A 13,908-nucleotide genomic window follows, 5' to 3' on the forward strand; every position below is an offset into this window, starting at 1 on the left:
TGGAATCTTTTGGGGTTTCTATAATCTTACCAATTTGGATTCCTTTTATTTCTTTTTGTTGTCTGATTGCTGTGGCTAGGACTTCCAGAACTATGTTGAATAAAAGTGGCTAGAGTGGACATCCTTGCCTTATTCCTAACATTAAGGGAAAAGCTCTCAATATTTCCCCGTTGAGGATAATGTTAGCTGTGGGGTTTTCGTATATGACCTTCATTATGTTGAGATATGTTCCCTCTAAATCTACTTTCTTTGAGGGTTTTTATCATGAATGGGTGTTGTACTTTGTCAAATGCTTTTTCTGTGTCTATTGAAATAATCATATGGGGTCTTCATCATTTCTCTTTTTAGTGTGATTTATCATGTTGAGTGATTTGTGAATATTGAACTACACTTGCAACCGAGAAACAAAACCCACTTGATTTTGATGAGTGATTTTTGTAGCATATTGTTTAATTTGGTTTGCTACTATTTTGTTGGGATTTTTTGCATCTGTATTTATCAGGGATATTGGCCTGTAGTTTTCTTTGGTAGTGGTGTCTTTATCTGGTGTTGGTATCAGGGTACTGCTTGATCTCATAGAATGAATTTGGAAGTTTACCTTTCCTTTTCTATTTTTTTGAATAGTTTGAGAAGAATAGGTATTAAATCTTCTTTAAATGTTTGGTAGAATTTGCCATCTTGTCCAGGATTTCTGTTTTTTGGGGAGATTTTTGATTACTGATTCAATTTCTTTGCTGGTTATCAGTCTGTTCAAATTTTCTATTTCTTTCTGATTCATTTTGGTAGTTTATATGTTTCTTGGTATTTATAAATTTTCTTTAGGTTGTCCAATTTGTTGGCATACGTTTTTCATAACATTCTCTTATGATTAACTATATTTCCGTGGTTTGGGTTGTTATTTCTCCTTTCTCATTTGTGATTTTATCTATTTGAGTCTTTCTGTTTATTTCTTGGTAAGTCTGGATAAGGGTTTATCAATTTTATCAATTTTTTTCAAAGAATCAGCCCCTGGTTTCATTGATCTGCTCTATTGAGGTTCTTTTAGATTCTGTACCATTTATTGCTGCTCTAATCTTTGTTATTTCCTACATTCTGCTGGTTTTAGGTTTTGTTTGTTGTTCTTTTTCTAGATCCTTTAGGTGTAAGGTTAGGTTGTTGTTTGAGATTTTTCTTGCTTCTTGAGATAAGTCTGTATTGCTATAAACTTCCATTTTAGAACTGCTTTTGCTTTATCCCAGAGGTTTTAGACTGTGTGTTTTCATTTTCATTATTTTCTATGTACTTTTTTATTTTTTCTGATTTCCTGGTTGACCCAGTCATTGTTTTGTAGCATATTATTTAGCCTCCATGTATTTGTGGTCTTTCCAGATTTTTTTCTTGTGGTTGACTTCTAGTTTTATAGCATTGTGGTCAGAAAAGGTACATGATAAGACTTCAGTCTTCTTGAATTTGTTGAGGCTAGATTATGGGGTAATATGTGATCTCTTCTGGAGAGTATTGCATGTACGCTTAAAAAGAATGTGTATTCTGCTGCTTTAGGATGAAATGTTCTGAATATATCTGTTAAGTTCATCTGTGCCCATGTGTCATTCAAAGCCTTGTTTCCTTGTTGATCCTCTGCTTAGATGATTTTGAAGGGAGTTTTCTGTGCCTCCTGGATCTGGATATCTGTTTCCTTCCCCAGATTACAGAAGTTTTCCAGCTATTATTTTGTCAAATAAATTTTCTGCTGCCTTCTCTCTTCTTCCCCTTCTTCTTCTTCTTTCTTCTTTATTCTACTCCTATAATATGGATGCTATTATGTTTGATGGAGTCATTGAGTTCCCTGAGTTTATTCTTATTTTGTGTAGTTCTCTTTTTCTCACTTTTGTTCAACTTGATTTCTTTCCCATTACTATATTCTAGGTCACCAATTCCTTCTTCTGCTTCTTCCATCTTGCTATTCATTCTATCAAGCCTGTTTCTCATTTTGTTTTTTGAGCCCTTTATCTCTGCTATATTATTCCTTATCTCTGTGTTAAGGGTTTCTCTCATATCTTCCACTCCCTTCTCAAGTGCAGTGAGTATCCTTATGATTGTTGTTTTAAAGTCTCTATCAGGCAGGCATGTTACTTATATTTGTTTTGCACAGATCTCTGGCTGTTGCCCTTTTCTGTTCTTTCATTTGGGATAAATTTTTCTGTCTTCTCATTTTGTCTGCCTCTCTATGTCTCTTTCCCTGTGTTAAGAACATCAGCCCACTCTCCTGCTTTTGAAAGTGGTGACTTTATGAAGAAGGGTCCTAGAGTGCCATGTGTTGCAGTGTCCCTTGTCTACCAGAACCTGGCACTTCAGGAGAATATCTTATGTATGTTGCTTACACCCTGCTCTTGTGTCTGAGTCATTTTTCATTTCAGTGCAATCTGTTGCACTAACTCTCCGCCTATTGTGGGCTTTGCTTGCTCTCCTTGGTGTTAGTGGGATCCAGGCAGGCCAGCTCTTGGTGGGGGGAGCATGCGGTCCAGGGAACTCGGGAGTGGGGCAGCCTTGTTAGTAAAATTTATGTTGGTCCTCTAGTCCTATGCCAGATCCCCTGAAGTACTGTTGTGCCTGGGGACTGAAGGTGGGTGCAGTGTGTGATAGTGGCTGGGGCACATGGCTGGGCATGGTGCAAGGGCTTGGCAGGGCATGCAGTGGCCACTGTATACCCAGCAGCTGGGTGTGGCATGTGCACAGCTTTTAAAAAAAATTGCCATGAGCCCAGGCTACAAGTGTCTGTGCAGCCCTCCCTCCTACATCTGGCTCTGTGTTTAGGTTGGGGAGTGGGGGAAGAAAATCCCACCTGCCAACTTACCCATTTTCAAAGAAGTTCCCAACATGCCCTAAAATCAATAGGAAGAGATCTGTCTCCCATTTGCCCCCAACACTTTTGTAAACTGCTGTTTTTCTGTTGCATTTCCACATAGGCTGCTGTGTCTTTAGGTTGGCAACCCAGCTATCATTGGCCCTCCTGGCTAGCCCAGTGCTGAGTCAGTTTACCATTAAAACTCCAGGCTCCAAGTTCCCCTGGTTTTGCAAACTCACAGAATTCAGCCCCTCTGTTTTTTAAAGCCAAATGTTATGGGGATTAGTCTTCCCCATGTGAGCTCCCTGGTGCAGGTGCCCATTTCTCTCCTTCTCCTTTCACACAGCTCCCTCCTTCCTGCAGACAGCCTCCTCTGCCTTTCTGACCTTCCTAATTTTTCAGATGCTGCTGCTTATCTATATTTCATTGTGGAGTTTTTTCTGCTAGTCTTCAGCTCACTCTCCTGATTATTGACTTGGATGCATATGATATCTTGCTGTAAATGTGAGATGAGGTCAGCCTGGGGTCTTCCTACTCCACCATCTTCCCAAGCTCTTGTAATCTGTGTGTTTTGATAGACATTGGGGTTGTTCCTTTTTTTTTTTTTTTGCCTATAATGAAGAAAGCTAAAAATAAAAAAAAAAACAAGAATATAAATATATAAACAATATAAAAAATCCAAAAAATATCCTATCACATCTGCTTTGGACAACTACACTTCTTTCTCCTAAATGTGGAATTTCTGGGTTTGACAGAGGCTATGCAGAGTTCTACAGTAGCTGTACAATTTTATACTCCCACCAGCAATGTAGAGTTCAAATGTTATATGTTCCTGCCAGTAACATGGTATTTTCAGTCTTTTTAGGTATTCTAGTGGATGGGTACTGATATTTTACTGTGATTTTAAATTCCATTTTTCTGATGAAAAATGATATTGAGCACCTTTTCATGTGTCTACTGGGCATTTGGCTATCTGTAGTGAAGTGCCTATTCAAGTCTTTTGCTAATTGTTAATTGGTTGTGTTTTTCTTATTGATTTGTAGTTCTTTTCATATTCTCAATACAAATCCTTTGTCAGATATATGTATAATGAATATTTTTTCCTAGTCTGTGACTTGCCTTTTCACTTCCAGTGACATTTGATGAATATAATAAATTCTTTATTTTGATGAACTCCAATATAACACTCTTTCTTTTATGGTTATTGCTTTTTTGCATCCTGTCCGAGAAATCTTTACCCATACAATGAGATACCACCTCACACTGGTCAGAATGGCTAAAATTAACAAGTTAGGAAATGACAGAATTTGGCAAGGATACGTAGAAAGGGGACCCCTCTTACACCGTTGGAGGGAATGCAAACTGATATAGCCACTCTGGAAAACAGCGCGGAGGTTCCTCAAGAAGTTGAAAATAGAGCTACCCCATACCTCAACAATTGCACTACTAGGTATTTACCCCAAAGATAAAATGTAGTGATCTGAAGGGGCAACTGCACCCCAGTGTTTATAGCAGCAATGTCCACAATAGCCAAATAGCCAAACTATGGAAAGAGCCCAGATGTCCATTGACAGATGAATGGATAAAGAAGATGTGGCATATATATATATATATATATATATATATATATATATATGCCTGGTTCTATGTGGTAATATAGTGTGTGTGTGTGTGTGTGTATAGACACACACATGTTTTATATATGTGTGTATACACACACACACACATACACATAATGGAATACTACTCAGCCATCAAAAACCTGAAATCTTGCCATTTGCAACAATGTGGTTGGAACTAGAGGGTATTATGCTATGCAAAATAAGTCAATCACAAAAAGACAATTATCATATGATCTCACTTGTGTGTGGAATTTAAGAAACAAAACGGAGACATATCTTGAAAGAAGTTGCTGTGGCTGATATCGAAGAGATTACTGCCTATGTAGAACTCTAGGATTCTGATGGATTCCTGTCTCACGTTGAGGTCTTTTATCCATTTTGAGTTTATCTTTGTGTACGGTGTAAGAGAATGGTCGAGTTTCATTCTTCTACATATAGCTACCCAGTTTTCCCAGCACCATTTATTGAAGAGACTGTCTTTTTTCCACTGTATATTTTTTCCTGTTTCGTCGAAGATTAACTGACCATAGAGTTGAGGGTCCATATCTGGGCTCTCTACTCTGTTCCACTGGTCTATGTGTCTGTTTTTATGCCAGTACCATGCTGTCTTGGTGATCACAGCTTTGTAGTAAAGCTTGAAATCAGGTAACGTGATGCCCCCAGTTTTATTTTTGTTTTTCAACATTTCCTTAGCGATTCAGGGTCTCTTCTGGTTCCATACAAATTTTTGGATTATTTGCTCCAGCTCTTTGAAGAATATTGGTGGAATTTTGATTGGAATGGCATTAAAAGTATAGATTGCTCTAGGCAGTATAGACATTTTAACAATGTTTATTCTTCTGATCCAAGAGCATGGAATGGTCTTCCATCTTTTTGTGTCTTCTTCAATTTCTTTCATGAGTGTTCTGTAGTTCCTCGAGTACAACTTCTTTCAAGATATGTCTCCAAAGGCAATGGAAACAAAAGCCAAAATAAACTTTTGGGACTTCATCAAGATCAAAAGCTTCTGCACAGCAAAGGAAACAGTCAAGAAAACAAAGAGGCAACCCACGGAATGGGAGAAGATATTTGCAAATGACAGTACAGACAAAAGATTGATATCCAGGATCTATAAAGAACTCCTCAAACTCAACACACACAAAACAGATAATCATATCAAAAAATGGGCAGAAGATATGAACAGACACTTCTCCAATGAAGACATACAAATGGCTATCAGACCCATGAAAAAATGTTCATCATCACTAGCCATCAGGGAGATTCAAATTAAAACCACATTGAGATATCACCTTACACCAGTTAGAATGGCCAAAATTAGCAAGACAAGAAACAACATGTGTTGGAGGGGATGTGGAGAAAGGGGAACCCTCTTACACTGTTGGTGGGAATGTGAGTTTGTGCAGCCTCTTTGGAGAACAGTGTGGAGATTCCTCAAGAAATTAAAAATAGAGCTTCCCTATGACCCTGCCATTGCACTACTGGGTATTTACCCCAAAGATACAGATGGAGTGAAAAGAAGGGCCATCTGTACCCCAATGTTTATAGCAGCAATGGCCACGGTTGCCAAACTGTGGAAGGAACCAAGATGCCCTTCAATGGACGAATGGATAAGGAAGATGTGGTCCATATACACTATGGAGTATTATGCCTCCATCAGAAAGGATGAATACCCAACTTTTGTAGCAACATGGATGGGACTGGAAGAGATTATGCTGAATGAAATAAGTCAAGCAGAGAGAGTCAATTATCATATGGTTTCACTTATTTGTGGAGCATAACAAATAGCATGGAGGACATGGGGAGTTAGGAGAAGGCATTTGGGGGAAATTGGAAGGGGAGGTGAACAATGAGAGACTTTGGACTCTGAAAAACAATCTGAAGGGTTTGAAGAGGTGGGGGGATGGGAGGTTGGGGGAACCAGGTGGTGGGTATTAGAGAGGGCACGGACTGCATGGAGCACTGGGTGTGGTACAAAAAACAATGAATACTGTTATGCTGAAAATAAATTTAAAAATGATAGAAAAAAAAAGAAAACAGAGGATCATAGGGGAAGAGAAGAAAAAATAAAACAAGACAAAATCAGAGAGGGAGACAAACTGTAAGAGACTCTTAATCATAGGAAACAAACTGGGGGTTGCTGGAGGGGAGGGGGTCAGAGGATAGGGTAACTGGACATTAAGGAGGGCATATAATGTGATGGGTACTGGTTAACACCAGTTATAAGACTGACGAATCACTGATCTCTACTTCTGAAACTAGTAATACATTATATATTAATTAATTGAATTTAAATAAAAAATTTTAAAATTTTAAAAAAAGAAATCTTTGCCCACTTCAAGGTCACAAAGATATTCTCATGTTTTCCTCAAAGGTCTTTTGGTTTTAGCCCTCCCAATTAAGTCTATGATTTGGATAAATGTTTTAGTAAAAATTTACACCAGCAAAAATATTCTGAGTATGTGTCCCCAGTACACATAATTTTATTTCTGAATGCTATAAATTACTACTACCAATATTAAATATTAATAATGCTTGACTTTTAAATTATTTTAGATAAATGTAAATATAAACAGAAGTTCAAATATCTCCCCTTCCAGTGGATCATCTTGTGCATAGCCTGGGATATATATATACATCCTTCTCTGGAGATCATTGTTCTATACCACCAAAAGCTGACATTTTTGATGAACACTGATAATATTAATATCGGCAAAAGACTTCAGTGTAAATAAATGGCTAGAGTTGAGAAAGTGTGAATAAGACCACAGTAAGCCTGAGCTTACTCTTGCATAGTGATGTTTGTTCCCCGTTACCTGATATAAGGAGAAAACAGGATGATCTGACTTGGTAGGGGTCACTGATGCTAACTTGCTTTCTGTTGCTGATGTAAGATACAGTGCTTTTGACTCTACTCCTTTACTTGTCACCAAATTCCTAGAACTGAGCTTGACTCTGGACTGAGTTTTTGGCAAAGATGCTTAGCATTTGACTTGGGCTAATCCTTAGGGAAATTTAATGATTTGGCGCTTAGAGGACCTTTGTTGTGAGGATTAGTTAATTACATGGTGATTAAGCAGCTGTCTATAGGGATAGGTGATTAAGAAGGAAGGTGCTGCCTGTAGGGATAGGTCATGCTTTGGAGCATAATATAGTTCCACTGGTCCAAGATCAGGGGAAACCATGGGCCTGATCCACAGAACTTGACACTCTGGGGCAGCCCTATGTAGGATCAGGGCATCTGTTTCTTAGCTGGTAGAGGAAAGAGTACCTCTTCCCTTGGTGTCCACCTCCTCAAACTATCTACATACAGGGATTAGCACATAGAACCAGGCCCACTTACATCTTTTTAACTGGCGGCTGTTTTTGGAGTCTTGTTTAAGAGTCAGGTTTTGTTTTCTGATTTGCTTTGGGCAATGTAAGGAAGATGAGGAATAGTAGTTTCTTGTTTTTCTACTCTAGAGGACTTTGGAAATTTGAGAGGGATTTTGAAGGGAGAGAGTTGCTCAGACAGAGAAGTTAGGGCAGGCAGTGTGTCTGCAGCCTAGCGTCAGACTGTTCAGGGCCACGGTGAAGAGACTGTAGAAATTTCCAAGCCCCAGTCTTCCCTGTCCAGGGCACTCTGATTAATCTCTTCTAGCATCAGATTCTAAGGCATACCAATATGAGAGCGAGGGCAGGTCAGAAACTGACAGTCCCCAATCTGTGGTCTGCTGGAGATTTCAAACTAAGTTTCAGAATAAGCAGAGACTTTATCTACTATTTGGTGATCCTCCTTCCTCATAGTTAGATTTCTTAAATCCAGTTTATCTCCCTCTCTGCATGTTCTCTCAGTTGATTCCCCAGAAAGACCGAATTGCTGAAGAGGTATCTAGAATGTTACTAAAAACTTGAAAATCTTTTTTTTTTTTTAGATTGTATTTATTTATTTCACAGAGGGAAAGTGAAAGATCACAAGCAGGCAGGCAGAGAGAGGGGGGAAGCAGGCTCCCTGCTGAGTAGAAAGCCCAGTGCAGGGTTCGATCCCAGGACCCTGGGATCATGACCTGAGCTGAAGGCAGAGGCTTAACCCACTGAGCCACCCAGGTACCCTGAAACTTGAAAATCTTTTAAAGGGTGTTAAGAAGACATTCAGAGAATGTTCTATTTTTTAAGCAGTACAACTACTATTCCAGGTGGGCCTTGTCTATATATTTGCAAAAAAATAAATCAATTTAAACAATTAACACTGTTGTTTGCCTTCTTAGTCTATAGACAAGCTGGTCAAGGTAGGCGTTTGGGCTGGTAATTTGGCCAGAGGCTCTTAGAACCGGCGAGGAAAGTTTCAGTCAATGCCTGTTTTTCCAATAAATGTCTTGTAGCAAGCTGAGGTATTCACAATCATGCCATTGATTTTTAATGCAGCTCTTACACTATTATAATAAGCTTTCGATACCTGTTGGTTATTGCTGCAGATGCTGTTTCTCCTGCTGACTACATTTTTTTTCAGGCTAAACCTTATTTAACTTTTCTTTCCCTCACTCTTTCATATCTTCCAAGTTTATTCAAAAGCCCCAAGCAAGTATCTGCTAATACTGGACTAAATAAAAGCTACTACTAAAAAGCCAGTAAGTGTTGTTAAGTCCATTTTTCTTTGCCTTTACTCTCAAGGGGCCAGCTTGTCACTTTGTTGACAGCTATCAGAGTACTTCATGCTTCATTGGAGATCCATCAAAAATTTCCAAATTGCTAGCTCATTAGCACAAAATGGGGCTTCAGGAATCTCTCTCTCTCTGTGTCCCAACTGTGCTTTTTTAAGTGTTCCAGGCTTGATGGACCACTCCAAAACAATGGATAAAGACCACAGGGAAATGAGAGATGGATGTTAATTAGTCAGTTTTCAAGGAGTGAAAAATGGGTGAAGACAAAGTATAATGGGGCAAAAAGCCCGGATTACCTGTGTCAGCAGAAGGATAATGCATGATTTTGTTAACTGTTCACAGGTCACTGAATGTCAGAGCTCTAAGGCCCTCAGAGATCATCTAGTCTGACGCCCTGCCTTTAACCAGTAAGGGTGAAAGAAGCCACAAGAGGGGAAAGGGACTTACCCAAGGTCAATCAGCTCTTCCCAATTTTCCAGAAACCAGCTGGCTTTTGATTATATGACCTTTATGCAATCCATTTTCAATTACTTGGGCCACTCACTGCTAAGCTCAGCAATCACTTGGATAAAATAAAATGACACACAAATTAACCATTGTTTACATTGGGCTTTGGGATGTGTGTTTATACTGACATTCCTGTGTGTCTGGGTACAATCTGAGAATTCACAACACTTGAAATGAAACAAGAAAGCCGCCCTAAAAGTCTGATTCAGGAAGAGCTGGGAAGTTGATCAGCCTTTCTGAATGGACAGTATCAAATGATGATACACAGCCCATCAAGCAGGGCAGGTTATTCTCAACAAGTTTGTTGACTGACACCTTTCCTGGGCCTCAGCCAGACTTGTACAAGGGGCAGTGGAAAGGGGAAAGAAAACATTTTATAAAAGAATACATACATCTTCTTCCCTCCCTCCCTCCCTGCCTCTCTCCTTCCTTTCCTTTCTTCCTTCCTTTCCTTTCCATTCCTTTGCCTTGATAGGATATCTTCTATATAAACAAATGTGTGGTTGAGCCACTGACCTGGAGAACTGGCAATCAGGAAACAAAACAATAATTGAAGACATACTGGAATCTAGAGGTGGAGTGCTGGAAAGACTAGTGAACAGTAATTTTTAAAAACATTAAAAAGTCAGGAGAAGGAGGCTATGTGCTATGGTGAGTGCTGTGAAGTGTGTAAACCTGGTGATTCACAGACCTGTACCCCTGGGGATAAAAATATATTATATGTTTATAAAAAATAAAAGGGTTAAAAAAATTAGTAAAGAGTAAAAATAAAAACACTGACCATATTTACCACCACAAAAAAAAAAAAAAAAGTCAGGAGAAGGAAGAAGGAATCAGTTGCATAGCTCAGTAAATGCCCTGGGTCTGGGAAAGGACTAGTTTGGAGTATAGTCCAAGGGACCTTCAATCAAATGGAGTTTCATTTCCTGATCTGGACCCATCTGGACTCTGGGACTGTGTCAGGTGCCCATAATTTATTTCTTTCTTGTCTGCAAATTCTTGTACTTGTGCTAAAATGGTATTATTACACTCAACACATCTGTCCTGAGGAGGAGGCTGCTAATGACTGAGAGGGGGCAGGAAACAGAAAATGGGCATGGGGGGTGCCTGGGTGGCTCAGTCAGTTAAGCGTCTGACTCTTGGTTTTGGCTCAGGTCATGATCTCATGGTTGTGGGATCAGACTCCCAGTATCCAGCTCCATATGGGCCGGGAGTCTGTTGGAGAGTCTCCCTCCACCTCTGCCCTTCCCCGTGCACATGTGCTCGCTCTCTCTCTCTCAATAAATAAATAAAATCTTTTAAAAAAAAAGGAAGAAAGAAAGAAAAGGGGCATTCATAGTCAGCCTGAGGCTGTAGTCCAGGAAAGAGTCCCCGCAAGGACTCCGTGACAGCCCAGATGGCAGTTTGGAATGCAAAATGCATAAGCTTTTGCGGCAGCAATAATCTTTTTTTTTTTTTAAAGGTTCCCCTCTTTCATTTTCTGGCCTAGAATAAACAGAGATCTAGTCGATGTAACAAAGTGCTTAATTAACTTGAGATGGTACTTAATATCAACACATATTCAAGGGGAGACTTGCTATTGGTAACAGTAATATGGATAATTGAGTTGTATGAATAAAAAATGGGTAGAGTGAATTAAGACTAATGTACATCAACAGGAAAAATCTATTAGCATTCATTAGTTGGGCTCCTATTTGTGGCTCTTTGTTAGTCTAAGGAAGCCCTTTTAGATGGCTGATCCCTGTTGAAAGTCCTGCCTGATGCTGAGGGCCCTCTGTGGCTGCCAAAGCAATGAGTCATTCAAATAGAACTTCTGAAATTCAAGCACAGCACTTTGCCTTTTTTTTTGGCAGCAGGCAGCAGTGACTGTGAAGTAATAATGATAATAACAATGGAAATTAGAATGTGATCTTAATTTATTTGCTGAGAGTTTTTCCCCATTTACCAATATTGGCTTGTTTTATCTTGAGTGGTGGCCCAGGTACTGGAACAAAGGTATATATATATTCAATGTCACTTGGCTAACCTATGATTTGTCAGACAAAGGTTAATTTAAAAAAAAAAAACTGTTGGGTTAGCAGCAATAAATTTAATAATAGTCTGTGATTTAACTTAGAATTTCAATTTATTTGATGGGATTTTTAAAATCCTGAATTAACATTTTTCTCTGCACTCAGGAAGTCTCAATTGCCAAATTGCATATGAACTAGCCAACCTAAAGCTCAGCAATATTCTAACTTTCATGGTGAGGGATAGATTGGAGGGATTCTATGAAAGACTGAGAAAAAAATTAGAAGAAGAGTAGAAATATAAAAACACCCACAGCAAAGACCAGCCTTTGGTTGCATCACTTAGAGTCTATCTTTCCCTAAAGATTCTATGGTTTAATCATCCTCACCTTCCTTGCCCCTAGGAGAAAAACAAACATCTCTTCCTGATTCCACCAGTGGGTTGGACCTTTTTTTAAATATAACCATCTCTGTGGACATATGAACTTCAGACAGTAACCTAACCTTGAGGCTGAGCTATGCATGCTTTGTTCATTTCTTCATCTCTAGCTTTTAGCATGCTGTCCTGTGCATACTAGAAATTCACTAAAAATTTGAGGAATGATTAATGGAGATGAGATGAGATGAGATTAATGAGATTAATGAGATGACTCTTGCCACCACGGATGGAGTTGATGTCCTATTAGGTAGAACTCACCTTTGTGGTACAATGAATGTTATATATAAAAGTAGCCATAATCAAGGACCCATGGGGGACATTCTGCTTTGCTTTTATTTCTGCCTTTTATTTCTGCTATTATTTCTGCCTTTGCTTTCTATGCCCTCCAGCCTGACTACCTTCTTGCCAAGATTGCCCTGGTCAGTGGAAATTCTGTAGGCTGTGATGGTACCGTGAACACCTATGTTTCCAGATTTTGGTGAATGCCCTCTGTGGTCCATATCCTAGAAGCACTGTACTAGGCACTTGTTGAAGAGACATAGATATGTGATCAGTTACATTGTTGTACATCCTTTGTATCTTTTGAATTTGCAATCCCACTTACAGAATATTGAGTTGGATGCTCAAGGTCTTCAGAGTCCCCTCCCTTGCTATAATCATCAGAGCTTACATTAATTGAGGACTTAAATGTTCTCAGATATTCCCTATGCTGACAACCCTATGAGGTACATACTCTTCCCCATCAGGTAACTGAGACACAAAAATGTTAGGTAACTTGCTCAAGGTCACTCAGCTAGAAAGATTCAAACTCAACTTTACCAGGCTTCAAAGGCTGCCCAGAGATGGCAAAGGACTTGCTAAAGGTCATTTTGCTGGAGCCTAGCTCTTCTGGCTGTAATTTGTGTTCACAGTTTGCTATGCCACGCTGCTACTTCAACTGACACTGTCATGTTCCTTCCAAACATCATTCTCATTTAGAAGTTCTTGTCTCCCCAGATGGATGTGGATTTCTCCAGAGCAGAGATTCCATTATTTTGGTATTGCTTCCTTCCTTAGGGGTTTGCCCAAGGTAAATACTAGCCTGTGATCAGCTTCTTAGCTGTTTCCTGGAGCCTCCTGGAGCCATTCCCCAGTACTACTTATGGCTCTGACGTTGGGAGGAACCAGGAAGTAGAATTTTGGGTAAGGAGTAATCTCACCACCTGCTTTCTGTTTTGTTCTCTGCAACACAGATTGAAGATGGGGGCAAGGCAGCCTTGTCCCAGAAGATGAGGACTGGTGATGAGCTGGTGAATATCAATGGCACTCCATTGTATGGCTCCCGCCAGGAGGCCCTCATCCTCATCAAAGGCTCCTTCCGGATCCTCAAGCTGATTGTCAGGAGGTAAGGTACAGGGAGATTTGCTGCTATAAGGAATAGTGGCCACTGAAACTGCTTGGTTGGTACTAAAACCTCAATAGAGGTATGTCTCTATCTAAACATCATCAAAGAAAGAGGTGTCTCACATGAACAGAATTTTGCAGACAACTGAAGCAGAATGGCATAAGAGAAAAGGTCCTTGGTTCAAATCCTGACACTGCTACATAGTACCTCTGCACCCTGGTTAAATTTATTTTATGTCTGCAAGACTCAATCTCCTTATTTGCTACCGAGAGAAGTAAATGATTCCATATACACCAAGGGCATACTTAACCTGGTGTTTTTCTGTCTTCTTCATAACAGGCTGCTTCTGTTCCACCACAGATTTATTTTTTTCAAGTTTTTATTTAAATCAATCACAAGATTTAAAGAAACCTTACTACCAGCCATAGTAGGCATTCTGGAAACTGGCAAACTCTAAGATAGAAACCCTGCCCTTGAGGAGAATAC

General features: G+C 39.5%; 1 protein-coding gene across 3 annotated transcripts in view; it reads left to right on the forward strand.

Annotated features, from left to right (window-relative positions):
* SHROOM4 (shroom family member 4) overlaps window positions 1-13,908 on the forward strand; it is a 226,547-nt gene that overhangs the window by 105,259 nt on the left and 107,380 nt on the right. For all 3 annotated transcript variants that reach the window (XM_047715789.1, XM_047715785.1, XM_047715786.1), the window contains exon 2: window positions 13,271-13,422. In XM_047715789.1, the coding sequence (XP_047571745.1) occupies window positions 13,271-13,422 (152 nt within the window). The remainder of the gene's footprint in view (window positions 1-13,270; window positions 13,423-13,908) is intronic.

Source organism: Lutra lutra, chromosome X (assembly GCF_902655055.1).
Source record: "Lutra lutra chromosome X, mLutLut1.2, whole genome shotgun sequence".
Classification (NCBI taxonomy): domain Eukaryota; kingdom Metazoa; phylum Chordata; class Mammalia; order Carnivora; family Mustelidae; genus Lutra; species Lutra lutra.